The 13483-nt window shown below is 43.6% G+C and overlaps 1 protein-coding gene across 1 annotated transcript; it reads right to left on the bottom strand.

Annotated features, from left to right (window-relative positions):
• Positions 1-754: 754 nt before the first annotated feature.
• Positions 755-12894, bottom strand: LOC103720070 (protein Asterix). Its single transcript, XM_008809604.4, has 3 exons — positions 12619-12894; positions 9123-9223; positions 755-1112 (listed from the first exon to the last, which is right to left on the bottom strand). Exons 1-3 carry the CDS (start codon positions 12766-12768, stop codon positions 1046-1048), a joined length of 318 nt encoding a protein of 105 aa, XP_008807826.1. The 5' UTR covers positions 12769-12894; the 3' UTR covers positions 755-1045.
• Between the last annotated feature and the right edge of the window lie 589 nt (positions 12895-13483).

Raw genomic sequence — 13483 nt, 5'->3', positions numbered from 1 at the left:
AAAAAAAAAACGATTTGAACAAAAGAGAGTTAGAGACAGGCTTCTTCGCTACAAATGAGAAAATATTAGTCGTATCCTTAACAGAACAAGCAATACATGAAATGCAAACAAGAATGTCACAAAATCCAATCAATGATCATGGCATCATCAAGCATTTACAGGGATCAAGATCTGCCAAAAAAAATTTAAAATAGCTACATTTTTTTATTTCAGTTTGTTCTTGAAATTATTCAAATGTCACAATTTGTTTTCGACAGTCTCACTGAACAGGAAACTGATAATATGCATCCGTGAGATCGTGGGTTTAAAGACTGGGATGAATGGGAGACCGTGGGACTAGATATTGTTGGATGAATGAGAATCTAAAAGCCTAGGTGAGCCCAAACAGTGCAACCTGGAGGGGAAGAGAGCATTTTAATTGTGAGGGAAATGGAAAAAGAGGTGATGGTGGGGCCTGAGATGAGGCATGTATTGAAGGGGAGAAGGGGGTATACACTGACCCTTTACCCTGCCCCTGCCCCTGCATAACTATGTATAGAAACTGATGTAAATCAGTCTATAGGACGAAACAAAAAGGATTAATTATGAAATAACCATCAGACAAAGGACCATGTGTTTAAGCTTTCCAATCTTGAAACAGCATTTGCTTTGACTGAAGTCAGATGCAGGTCTGCTGATTGGTACCTGAAACAGCAAAACCATGCTGCCTGTAACAAAATAGGTGATCAACAACTATACTCATGCAAGTTAATTTGCTGCCAGAGAAAAACAAACTGTGATAAAATTACCACGCAAACTGTCAGGGCTATCCAACTAAGAGATGGGCAATGCACAAAGCTTGAAATCAGTACGAATACAACCAAATCAATTTGATCACCATGCACTGCCAATACAAAGTTATACTCTCAAGGAAGCACCATTGAGCACCTTTTAGAATAGTCTAATCCCAGTATATGACAAGAAATACAGATGCTCAATCTCCATACTAAGATCCAACAAATTGTCCGAAAGATGATAGCAGATAACTGCGCGTCATGGACTGAAATTATTGCTGTTTGCTGGCTAAACGAGAAGGGCCGAAGTAATTTGTAACTAAACCCATAATCGCAAACCTGATAGAGATTGAGTCATTAGTATATTCATCTTAATATTTTGATATTGAACAATACTTTCTTCACTTTTGTTAATTTGCCTATTCTCAGGGAACTATTCATGGAATACATTATTGAGTAACAACAGAATTAGGCATACCATCAAAATGAAAAGTAGCTCGTTTTAAAGGTCCAGCAGCTTTACAGCATGGCATTTAGATATAAAGTACATAAAGTACATGCTGCAGAAAAGTACTGCCAACCACATGAAATATCAAGGACATTAAATATATTGCTTCAAGCCTGAAATAAGGTATCATCCTTCCTTACTTTGGATATGTTCAAAAAACAAGAGAGTTTCTTTTAGTACTTTCATAGCATTAAGGAAAAGAAATAAAATGGCAGAAATTGATAGAAAAAGGAAGAAAAGATTATGATACAGTATCTTCTTTCATCTGCTGCTGGTGTTGATCAATTTTTTTTCAAAGATTACCTAAACTGCATAAATTAACAGGATAGCACCCATTTCATAAGACATCGTGTGTCGAACTCCTTCACTCTGAAGTCCAAATGATGTCAACAAGCAAAATGATCTTGTAACGTCTCAGTAAATGGAAACTCCTCAGATTGCCAGCATAGGCAAGGTGCATGAGAATGTGCATCATTTATATAAGTTTTCAGGCCCCAGTATGAAACAAATCATTTGGGAGGCTCGATTATGTTTAAGATCGATCAATCTACAGAGAGGGTATTGTTGCTAGACATAATGACACGATAACCTTCTATTAATTTTAACCTTAGTCAAAAATATTATCCTGTCTATATAGTTGATTTCATGGGCCAAAGTAGGTTTTATTCAAGATTTGGGAATTTATGATTGGCTCCCCATGTGATGTTTACCCTTTCCATAATTGGTTTCTCATTCCTGAGTGATACAGAACTAGGACCTAAAACGACCAACTGATACACGAAAAGACTTACATTACTGGTTAGAATCCTATATGTGAAATCTACCTTAGTGGTGCAGTTTTTGTCATTCTGCTGAACATGGCAAGAGTAGAAAGGGGTGAAGAGGCTATTAGTCAGTCCCTGAAGATAGAGACTTAAATGCACAGCTAATACAGTGAAAGCACAATCTTAAAGAAACCTGTTAGAGCAGGGAAACGGATCGCGTCCCCTCGAGAGGTATTGTCAGATTTAGGGATGGACTCCCTTGGGCGGTGTCCGCTCTTATGGGTCCACGCTCCCCTCACGGCTTTGTCCTTTAAAAAGGCATCTCCGAAGGGAATGGGTTGGCCCCTCCTTATAAGACACAATCCTTTCCGCTACTCAACCGATGTGGGACTAAAGTCCCAGGTCCCCATCCGCCCCCCAACACTAGCCCCCCTAGCGGGAAGGATTCGTGCGGAAAAGTTACGGTGGGGCCCTTCCTCTAGCGCCATCTGTTAGAGCAGGAAAATGGATTGCATCCTCTCGAAAGGTATTGTCCACTTTGGGGATGGACTCCTTTGAGCGGTGTCCGCTCTTATGGGTCCACGCTCCCCTCACGGCTTGGTCCTTTAAAAAGGCACCTCTGAAGGGAAGGGGTTGCCCCTCCTTATTAGGCACAATCTTTTCCGCTATTCAACCGATGTAGGACTAAAGTTTCGGGTCCCCATCCGCTCCCCAACATAACCTATTAAAATAACTGTATCAACCAGAATGGTTGAATGATTAACATACACGTTATCAACAAATTGATTGGGTAGAATATCGAATAAAAAAATCATTCAAATCAAGCACCTGGCCCAAGGAGTTGCACAAACAGAAATTACTTGTTCTAAGAGCCTTACAGCAACTTAAAACTTACTAATCTGTAACAGCTGTTCTCTGAGATGATTTTTTTGAATTACATTCAGTGGCAAGCATAAATTTTCCGAAGAAGGCTGCCTTCTATCGCTTTGATTTGAATGAACCAATTCATGCTTGTGTGCACGTGTTATATAGAGAGAATATTTTGGGGTCTATGGACCAAAAACCTTTGTAGATCATCTCCAAGGTGCTGGTGACCAGATTGAGTGAGGTGGTGCTCAAGCTCAATGTTCGACTACCAGATTATGTCCTTTAAAGGAAAGTGGGAAGAAACCAGACATGTTGGCCTCACATAGTATTTTGAAGGTGTTGGTGACCAGATTAAGAAAGGTGGAGTTGTTTCATATTTGATAAACAAAGAATTTTATCTAAAAATATTTTAAAAAGAATCCCACTTGAAGCTTAAATTCTTACAAAGTTGGAATCCTTAACAGAGTGTTAAAATGGATCAGAGGTTAATGAATCATGTACAGATAAACTACATATGGATCAAATTGCTTTTTTCAATATTTTCATGGTACAGGTTTCCAAGGAAGTTGGTTGGACTGACTGGGGGCAGCCAGTACCACAATAACAGCTCTTATAATGCTATAACAGCTGTTGGGGGAAAAATTGGACCACCCTACAAATACAATTAAAGCACCCAAATCCGACAGCGAGCCGAGCTCAGAAGGCCGAGCACAGCAGGCCGAGACCAGAAGGCTGCCGAGCTCAGAAGGCTGCCGAGCTCAGAAGGCCGAGCACAGAAGGCTGCCGAGCTCAGAAGGTCAAGCACAGAAGGCCGAGCACAGCAGGCCGAGCATAGAAGGCCGAGCACAGCAGGCCGAGCACAGAAGACCGAGCACAGCAGGCCGAGACCAGAAGGCTGCCGAGCTCAGAAGGCCGAGACTAGAAGGCCGAGCACAGAAGGCTGAGCACAGAAGGCTGCCGAGCTCAAAAGGCCGAGCACAGAAAGCCGAGCTGACCTCAGAAGGCCGACCTCGTCGTCTATATGCTGCGGCCATGCCCTGCAGCAGCCTCACCGCACCATGCTTTACTTGCCGGCCACGCCACGACATATCAATCAGGAACCATATTCTGCTACGACTGTCAACGCCTCACCATTCCCAAGAATGTACTGCACTGCGCGCCACAAGCAAGCTCCGGCTACGCGCCATCTCTTCCCATGATGGGAACGAGCCATCCACGGCGACTCATTACTTCACACGCCCACGTCCAATCGTGACGGTAACTCATTAATTCGCCCAGTCACATCACAAGTAACCCTGCCACTCTTCCTATAAAAAGAGAAGCTTCTTCCTCCCAGGGGAGGCTTCGGACTCCTGCATACAGTCCCTCTCCTCTCTCCCCTTACACATTAGCCCCCTCTAACTTAAGCATCGGAGGGCCGGCGCCGGAAACCCCGGCCACCGGCTTCTTGCAGGTCCCCCGGAGGACGCCGCCCACCAACGGACCGCCTCCTCCTGCCGTCCCAGCGCCGGAGCTCCTCCTCCTCAGCCGACGGCCGCCCTCGGGTCCAATTTCCAGCAACAGTTGACGCTAGAGGAAGGGCCCGAGTCGTGACCATGAAGCTAAGGAGCAAAGGGGCCTCCAACGCCTCACGGCGTCCCGCACCAAGTCCTAGACATTCAGTCCAGAACTCGCCACTAATGCCTCCGGCGGATCAAGTCCCTCAGGTCCAACCAGAGGAGTTCAACCTGCTTGTTCAACAAGTACAAACACTCACTATGGCCGTTCGAGGCCTACAGCAAGTAGAAGACCAGCCTCTACTCCCTCCTCACAACCATGAGTCCTCAGGACGCCGCTCGCAACGTCATTTTTCTGTAGAGCGTCGCCACCACCAAAGCTCCCACCGAGCTCGACCCTCGAGCCGGGAGGGCTTGTCGCGCATCCATTATCCTGCGAGCTCACGCCGAAGCCTGACGCCTCGAGCCCGGAAGCACCCATCTGAGGCGGGGCCTGCCCCATGCCGAGCTGCAACAAGAGTCCCACCCGAGCTCGGCAGAAAGATCGAGAAACTCGAGCGGCAGATCGAGGCGCTCCACAGCCAGAAAGCAAGGCGTGAAGATGACTTTGAGTTCACCACCAAGTCACCTTTCTCTCGCCAGATCGAAGATGAGCCGGTCCCACCGAGGTTCAAAATGCCTGAGATAGAGCCTTACAACGGGACCACCGACCCCCTTGATCACTTGGAGAGCTATCGAGCCCTTATGGCATTGCAAGGGTCCTCGGAGGCCTTGCTCTGCAAAGCCTTCCCTGCAACCCTCCGAGGAGTCGGCTCGACTTTGGTTCTCCGGTCTGAAGCCGAGCACTGTATCCTCCTTTGAGCAGCTCGGCAGGCAGTTCGCTGCCAACTTCGCTGCCAGCCGACACCAGCGGCGAACATCGGATTCTCTCCTCAATATCAAGCAAAAGGAAGGAAAGTCCCTTAAAGACTACATCGACCGTTTCACCGCTGCAACGTGGGAGGTTCGCGATCTCGACCAGTCAATTGCAATGTCAGCATTGAAGACTGGAGATCGGTCCTACAAATTTGTCTTCTCGATTGAGAAGAGCTTCCATGCCGACTTTGTTGAAATGTTGGCCCGAGCTCGCAAGTACGCCAAAGCTGAGGAAGCCATGGCCTCTCGGCGGAAAGCAGTCGAGCGACCTGCCAAGATGCAAAAGAAGCGCTCCCAACTAAGCAGCAGATCCCCATGGCATGAGGATAATCCTCCTCGGCCCAAAAGTCCAGCTCGGCAGAGGTTTTCCCTCCAAAAATTCGAGGAATACACTCCCCTCACATCCAACCGAGCCGAGATCCTCATGGAAATTGAGGGTCAGGGCTACCTCCGACCTCCCCCAAAAACATGGCCATCAGAGTTGCAGAAGCACTCGAAGAAGTACTGTCGCTTCCACCGAAATTACGGCCACGACACGGAAGATTGCTACCGGCTCCGTGACGAGATCGAGGCACTCATCCGCCGAGGTCGACTGGGTTGGTTCGTCCATGACTAAAAGGGGGCAGCCAGAAGAACAGGACCCAGAGCTCCCTTTATGAAGACCAAAAGAGTGTTGAAACCCCTAATAGCCATGCTGTAGTTATTGCAAAATCTGACGTAAAAGGACTTGTGGATAATAAAAGCACTACGAACATCTTGTTTCTTGATGCCTTCCAATGGTTGTAAAACAACTGGAGAAGATGAGCAACCCTCTGGCCGGCTTCACAGTAGGTCCCGTACCGGCGAAAGGGATTCTCGGCCTGCTAATCACGGCTGCGCGCGCCCCCCGAGAAAGTACTGTGAAGCTAAACTTTTTTGTAGCCCAGGTCGGCTCGGCCTTCAACGCTATTATTGGCCGACCAGGCTCTCTCCGAGCTGCGGTCCCTATCTGCCACCCCCTCGTGCAGTTCTCCACTGGCCGAGCTTAACATGGAGAAGAAGACTCTCTCAATATAGCTCCTATATACTACATATCGACGACTCTGTGGCCTTGGAGGGCAGTGCCGCAGCCCAGAACTCAACGCCTATCTCCTAAGGGTCTCCAACGACTCTCCGCCGGTGCTAAGCCAAGTCCTGAGGGACTTCGAAGCTCGGGAGTCGTCAAAATGCCTCCAAAAGGTACGAGACGTCACTTCGGCTTTAAATAATTTCAATATTCAATATATTCCCAGGTCGGAGAAGGCAAAAGCTGACCTGCGAAAATCTACATCTCCAACGTCGCCCCGATCTGAGTGAGGGTGCACGGTCGCCAACGGACAAGGTCCGCCGTCTCCGAATATCTACATCTCCAACATCGCCCTGATCTGAGTGGGGGCGCACGGTCGCCAACGGACAAGGTCCGTCGTCTCCGGATATCTACATCTCCAACGTCGCCCCGATCTGAGTGGGGCCGCACGGTCACCAACGGACAAGGTCCGCGTCTCCGGATATCTACATCTCCAACACGCCCCGATCTGAGTGGGGGCGCTGCTGAGTCGACCACAAGCCAAAGAAGGCCGCTGAGTCAACCTGAAGCACTTAACTCCAACTGCATTAGAGGTACACCCTACTTGGCACGTACATCTCTATACATATTTGGCTATATTATAGGATGATCGACGACTGGACTACTTCCTTCGCCCGAGCCAAAAAGCAACTCAAACTCGGAAGTCGGGGGGTAGTGTTGGAAAAAAAATGGACCACCCCACAAATACAATTAAAGCATCCAAATCCGATAGCGAGCCGAGCTCAGAAGGCCGAGCACAGCAGGCCGAGACCAGAAGGCTGCCGAGCACAGAAGGCTGCCGAGCACAGAAGGCTGCCGAGCTCAGAAGGCCGAGCACAGCAGGCCGAGCATAGAAGGCCGAGCACAGCAGGCCGAGCACAGAAGGCTGCCGAGCTCAGAAGGCTGCCGAGCTCAGAAGGCCGAGACCAGAAGGCCGAGCACAGAAGGCTGCCGAGCTCAGAAAGCTGACCTCAGAAGGCCGACCTCGTCGTCTATATGCTGCGGCCATGCCCTGCAGCAGCCTCACCGCACCATGCTTTACTTGTCGGCCACGCCACGACATATCAATCAGGAACCATACCCTGCTACGACTGTCAACGCCTCACCATTCCCAAGAATGTACTGCACTGCGCGCCACAAGCAAGCTCCGGCTACGCGCCATCTCCTCCCATGATGGAAACGGGCCATCCACGGCAACTCATTACTTCACACGCCCACGTCCAATCGTGACGGTGACCCATTAATTCGCCCAGTCACATCACAGATAACCCTGCCACTCTTCCTATAAAAAGGGAAGCTTCTTCCTCCCAGGGGAGGCTTCGGACTTCTACATACAGTCCATCTCCTCTCTCCCCTTACACATTAGCCCTCTTTGACTTAAGCATCGGAGGGTCGGCGCCGGAAACCCCGGCCACCGGCTTCTTGCAGGTCCTCCGAAGGACGCCGCCCGCCGACGGACCGCCTCCTCCTGCCGTCCCAGCGCCGGAGCTCCTCCTCCTCAGCCGACGGCCGCCCTCGGGTCCAATTTCCAGCAACAATAGCCATGATTTTAAACCTTGGACTGGAGAGAGGAGAAAGTATCATTTAGTATGTCAATGACAAATGATTATGTTCCACTCCAAAAGCAAGTCTCTGTACACCTTAAGTTCATGTTATGATGCTATGAAATGGCTTTGTGCCTTCCATCAATTTCTATAAAACACGTCAGGGGCTATCAGGTGGCAGATGCTTTCTTTTTTGATAGTAAGTGGCAGCTGCTTTCATTATAGTGATTTTTCAAAAAGGGTGGAGAGATGTACTAACATCTATGACATGCAGCTGCGGGTAAGCTCTACATCCAAGTTTCAGAGTTCAGACCTTGTGATTTACCAGCTCAAAATTAGACTTCCCAACTGGAAACGAAGACTTCATTCTAGTTTTTCTTACCAATCCATTGTTTGCTTCCACGCTGCCAAGATACTGATGGTCAAGGTGATGGAGTAAAACATGCAAAATCACCAAGAAGGTAATTATTTGACAAGTGAAGACAGTCCATGTAAGCACAGCTGTCAGACAAAAGTGGCTTTAGCAATGAGGGTGGAGAGGACTTGAACCAAGGTCATCCTTAGACAATCTCACAAAAGGAGCATATGTTTGAAAGTTCTCCAAGGTCAATGATGGGTATGGGTTTTTAAGCCACAAATCATGTCATGTAGGGATCACATATGGAGTTGGGAATAACAGTTCGCTTAACTCTGAAGGACTGCATTATGTATCCGTTCTCAAACCTTCTAATCATTGGCTTAAGGAACACTGTGGACACTTGTACTCTCCTTAAACTGTAAAGTGTATCTATATCAAAAAAATGGAGAGGCAAAACATGAAAAAGAAATCGTAATTTACCTAGACATATTCAAACTTACCATGAGAACCACAAAGGAATATACTACATTTCCAATATTGACTCCATGCTTTGTTTATCAACCAATTAATGGATGAGAACTCTAAAATTCATAGCAGCATAATGTGATATCTCATTCTATGCTAAGTTTAAATAAAAATTACGCACGCTCCTAGCTAAGCTACATTCTGGAAAAATGAAATGGAAGAAAGCTGCAAATAGAATTCAATAATGAATTAATAATAAAGATCTTTTACTGACAAACCATTTAGGCAGAAACAAACAATGATCTAAATAGAAAGCTAGAAGGAACAAAACTTGAAAGCATTACTTACATCATAGCCATAGATATCTGTTTGAGATCATTTTCAAGATTCTTCATATTTGCAAGAGACTGAGCACAAAAAATTATGGCCAGCCAAGAGCAAAGCTTGTACTGCACACACAGGAGGAGAAAAATTTATTAAGATCATAGGTGTAACAATTCCAATCAAATTAGTGAGCTTGTTCGAAGTTCTAACCATGCGATTGGGGGAAAATGCAGTGAAACAAAAACACAAAAAAGAGGTTAACTAGATAAACTCAAGTATCTTCATGACAGAGCATGTCTATATCAGTATCATCATCATAATCACCGAGCACCAAGCAGACATTTGCTCGTTCTTGAACCAAAACATTGACAGAAAATAAATAAATCCATAGAAAACTCAAAAAATGCTGCTTCTACTACTATATTCCAACACTTGAGTAGACTATAGAACTACAATAATGAGTTGACTTGAAGTTCAAGGCTTCAAAGACTTATACGATTTACACAGACTATATATACTAGTGAAAATGTAAGTGCAAAAACATGTTTACAAGGAGAACCATAATCAAAACTATAATTTATTATATCTTTATAACAAAGTTTATCAATTTAAATATTAGTTTGTGAACAAAGATTTAGATAACATGGTTATCCCATTATAATGGAACCCTACCAGCAACTTTATTGATGCATTTAGTGGCAATTATTTGTCCTAAAATGTGTGATTTCTAAAAATAATTATGTTATTTGTCAGCATTGTTCCCTTGATAGAAAATTATTATTTTTCAATTCATATAATCACTCTTTGATGAAAATTAAAAAGAGCAACCCAGTGCACAAGGTTCCCACCATTGCACAATTTGAGGAGGGTCAAATGTACCCAGACTTACCCCACAAGCGAAGAAGCTGTTTATGTGTTTCGAACCTATCACACCTAGATCACAATGGAATAACCTTACTATTGTGCAAGGCTCACCCTCACTTTTGGATGAAAAATTGATATAGAAAATCGAATACAGAATAATATCTATGAAAATGGTCTTTATTTACCTTATTGAGACCCATATAACACTAAATAACCCATTATAATGGCTGTTATTATCTTCCAATCATTATGAATATCACATAACAAAGGGGACTCAAACTGTTAAAATGGTTGTTACTTTAAAACTTGATGTGAATAAAATATGTATACAAAATATTAATACGTCACCATAATCATTCCATAGTAAAACTATATGATTGGAAATAAAGTTACACATCATATAAGTTTCTACTATATTATAGCATAATTTATTATGCAAATATTATATTAGATAGTGTACAACTACTTCTGTTTGAATTTTTGATTAAACTCTAATAATCAAATAATTAATAAAAATAGAATAAAATAATAAATTCGTAGTTTTATTTTTGGGGATTGGAATGTTTCTATCGACTTAAGAGCGAATGGTTTTTGGATTAAACAAGTCAAAGAAAAAGAAAAATAGCAAACACAAACACGCACATATTTATATATACATGTGTGTTTGCATGCACATATACATGCATGAATAGAGAGAACCTAAAAATTGAAATTCATCCCAAATTAATAAATGTGCTTTTTAAGTGTGGAAGCATCTCAAGTCAATTAATATCATCACAAAGACCACTAGAAACATTGTAATTGGTTCTAGATTGGACCACAGCAGCCAAAATTTAGTTACACATTCACCTCTGATAGCAAATCCCAACAATTCAGACTATTAACAACTATCACCAACCCTTCACCAAAAAATTATTAGTGTTCTGAATATGCATTGTAAATCAGAAGTACAGCATAAGCAACAGAGTTACTGAATATCAATGCAAGACCAGGCATGATGAATTTGTTCATAGAAGTTACAATTGCAAATAAAATATTTATTGCCACAGCCTCTGTTGGCCAATCATTACAAGCAGTTGAACCAGCACGGGAGAGCTGGAAAATGCATGTGCACAAGGATATTCATGAAGAATGCCTCAGCATCCAATACACTTTTCCTAATATTTCCAAAGCATCTAGTAAATATGATGAATTTAGACCTAGACAGGATCAATGTTCGATAGTCATATCAGCATTCTCAGCTTAAAACACCTGGAAGAAAACATGAACATAGGACAAAAAAGAAGAAGATGAGCAACATAGGTAGCAGGACTCAGTCTTACCAAAATAGATGCCTTGATCAGGTAACTTTCATCTCAACTTGACATCATCAACAGTCAAGACCATGCTACATAGTCCTGACTCCGGACTACAGTGAGAGTAAACATCTAATTTTCTCATGCACTTTAATAATAAAAAAAAGGTACAGGGGGAAGGGTAAAGGGAATTGGAACTTCAAAATAGATGTCAATTCCATCCATTCTTAAATTCTGAAAGCCAAATAAGTTTTTTTTTTGTGAAAGAAAAATCCTCTTGCACAAAATTAAATGGGTATTGTCCCAGAGCAGTTTTGACACTACAATATTTATGCTCCCTGTTTCTGTTTATTAACTTTAACATAAAATAAAATGTGGACAAAATGTTTTTTAATGCCAATTTTAAGAGCAGTGGTACGGTAATAAAGAAATTTCATACAATAAAGCTACAAAGGTTTTCTTCCTTTCAACTGGCACCACACAGGTTGCCAAATGGAGGAGCAATTACAGATTCACTGTGCTGCCCTGTTTTTCCCGTTGGGTTAGGTTTCTGTGTTACCAAAGCATTTCTTTTATTTAGTCTACTTTGATATTAACTATGATAGTTTCTAATGCTAAATAAGAAAGCTAGAAAATTCACAAGCTTGAGGCATTAGCCACATGACAAAGCTTCTAAACAAACCGCACCTATACTCTTGCTGGTGATGGTAGGGGCATGTTTATTAAAGAATCTTTGAAAAGGTCCATTCAATAAGCTATGCCATAGCTAGTTCAACTGAAGGTCCAGCAACACAGAACTAGCTAAAAGTCTCAATATTCTCGATAAATCAACATCATCCTTACTCCAATTTGCAATAGTTTGTGCCTCCATTTGTTCATAGGAACTGGTAGTATTGCCATACTTACCTTATTTTCTACTAAATTCCTAATTTTTATCAAAGTTTTGAGCAGCTTTATGGCTTTCTTCGATTTCAATTTGGAAACGGTCTGCACAATTCTCCTAAACCTTGGAGAAGGAAACAAGAATGAAAAAAGCAAAAAAAAAAAAAAAAGAAAAAAAAAAGAAAAGTGCTCAGGGTGATTTTGTGAATCCCTATTCACCGTCACATCCTTCCTCTTGATTTTGACTTTGACGAAACAATCGAAATGTAATAAAATAAAAACGCAACTTATATGTTTAACAGATCTGCGATGAAATTGAAATTTTTTACAAAAGAGAAGAATAAAACGCTAGGGAACTAATAAAGAACAAAATCCGGAGAAAAGACTAAAATCTAAACACATATAATTTAGGAGCTTAAAAAAGGAAGCTTGAATTCTATAAGAAAGGGAGGCTTTAGAAGGATCGATAGAGTGCGTACTCGTAACATGACGCCGGTGACTCCGAAGATCACGGCGAAGAATCCGGAGTAGTCGATGGGGAGATCTTGCGGAGATAGCGTCGGAGCCACGTAGGGCCTCGCCGTCGATGGCTGCCTCGGGTCGCTTGCGGTTGAGCTCATCTCCTTCATCTCTTCCCCTCTCTTTCTTCCCCGCCCCTTTCCACGGATCCAATATGATCTAATATAAGACCTAAAGAGGTCTCCTCGTAGAATCCGGAGATACAGATGCCGGCTTTAATGGTCAAGGAATTCGACCGCAAGTTGGGAGCGCCGCATGAGTTTAGGCTTAACAATCGTCAAATGGCGATCCTTGGCAATTGCGAATTGGTGCCGGACATCTTGAAATAGTTGTAGTGACGTGGCATTAAGGACTTTGGTACCATACAGGAGCCTCCGTACGAGTAGATATGAGATCAAATGAATGGTGCTGATTAAGACTGCAAATGGGTTGGATTGAACTGTAACCCGATCTGATCCGACCAGCTTAGATCCGGCCCATTTTGAAGGACCATAGGGCTGGATCGGATTCTAAAATTGGATCCGTTCTATTTTTCAGATCGGATTTGGATCCGATCTGGCTTGACCTAACTTATTTAAAATTTGGTAGATTTTCAATTCTACAATCCAATGTAACCGATCTGAATCTGTAAAATTTGTTGGGCCCACGGGCTGCAGCCCGCAGAGGTGCAAATACAAGTTTTGAAGCCATGAATGGATTGACATGAACCGGATTCAACCCGAAGTAGAATCGTACCTAAATTTTTTGGGTTGGGTCTGGATTATACATGGCCCCGATCCGACCCGAATGGCCCATTAGGTCAAAAATTGTAGCGGTGGATCCGAC

This window comes from Phoenix dactylifera, chromosome 4, assembly GCF_009389715.1.
Source record: "Phoenix dactylifera cultivar Barhee BC4 chromosome 4, palm_55x_up_171113_PBpolish2nd_filt_p, whole genome shotgun sequence".
Taxonomy (NCBI): domain Eukaryota; kingdom Viridiplantae; phylum Streptophyta; class Magnoliopsida; order Arecales; family Arecaceae; genus Phoenix; species Phoenix dactylifera.
The sequence above is the reverse complement of the archived record's forward strand: the minus strand, read 5'-3'. Positions and strand labels throughout refer to the sequence as shown.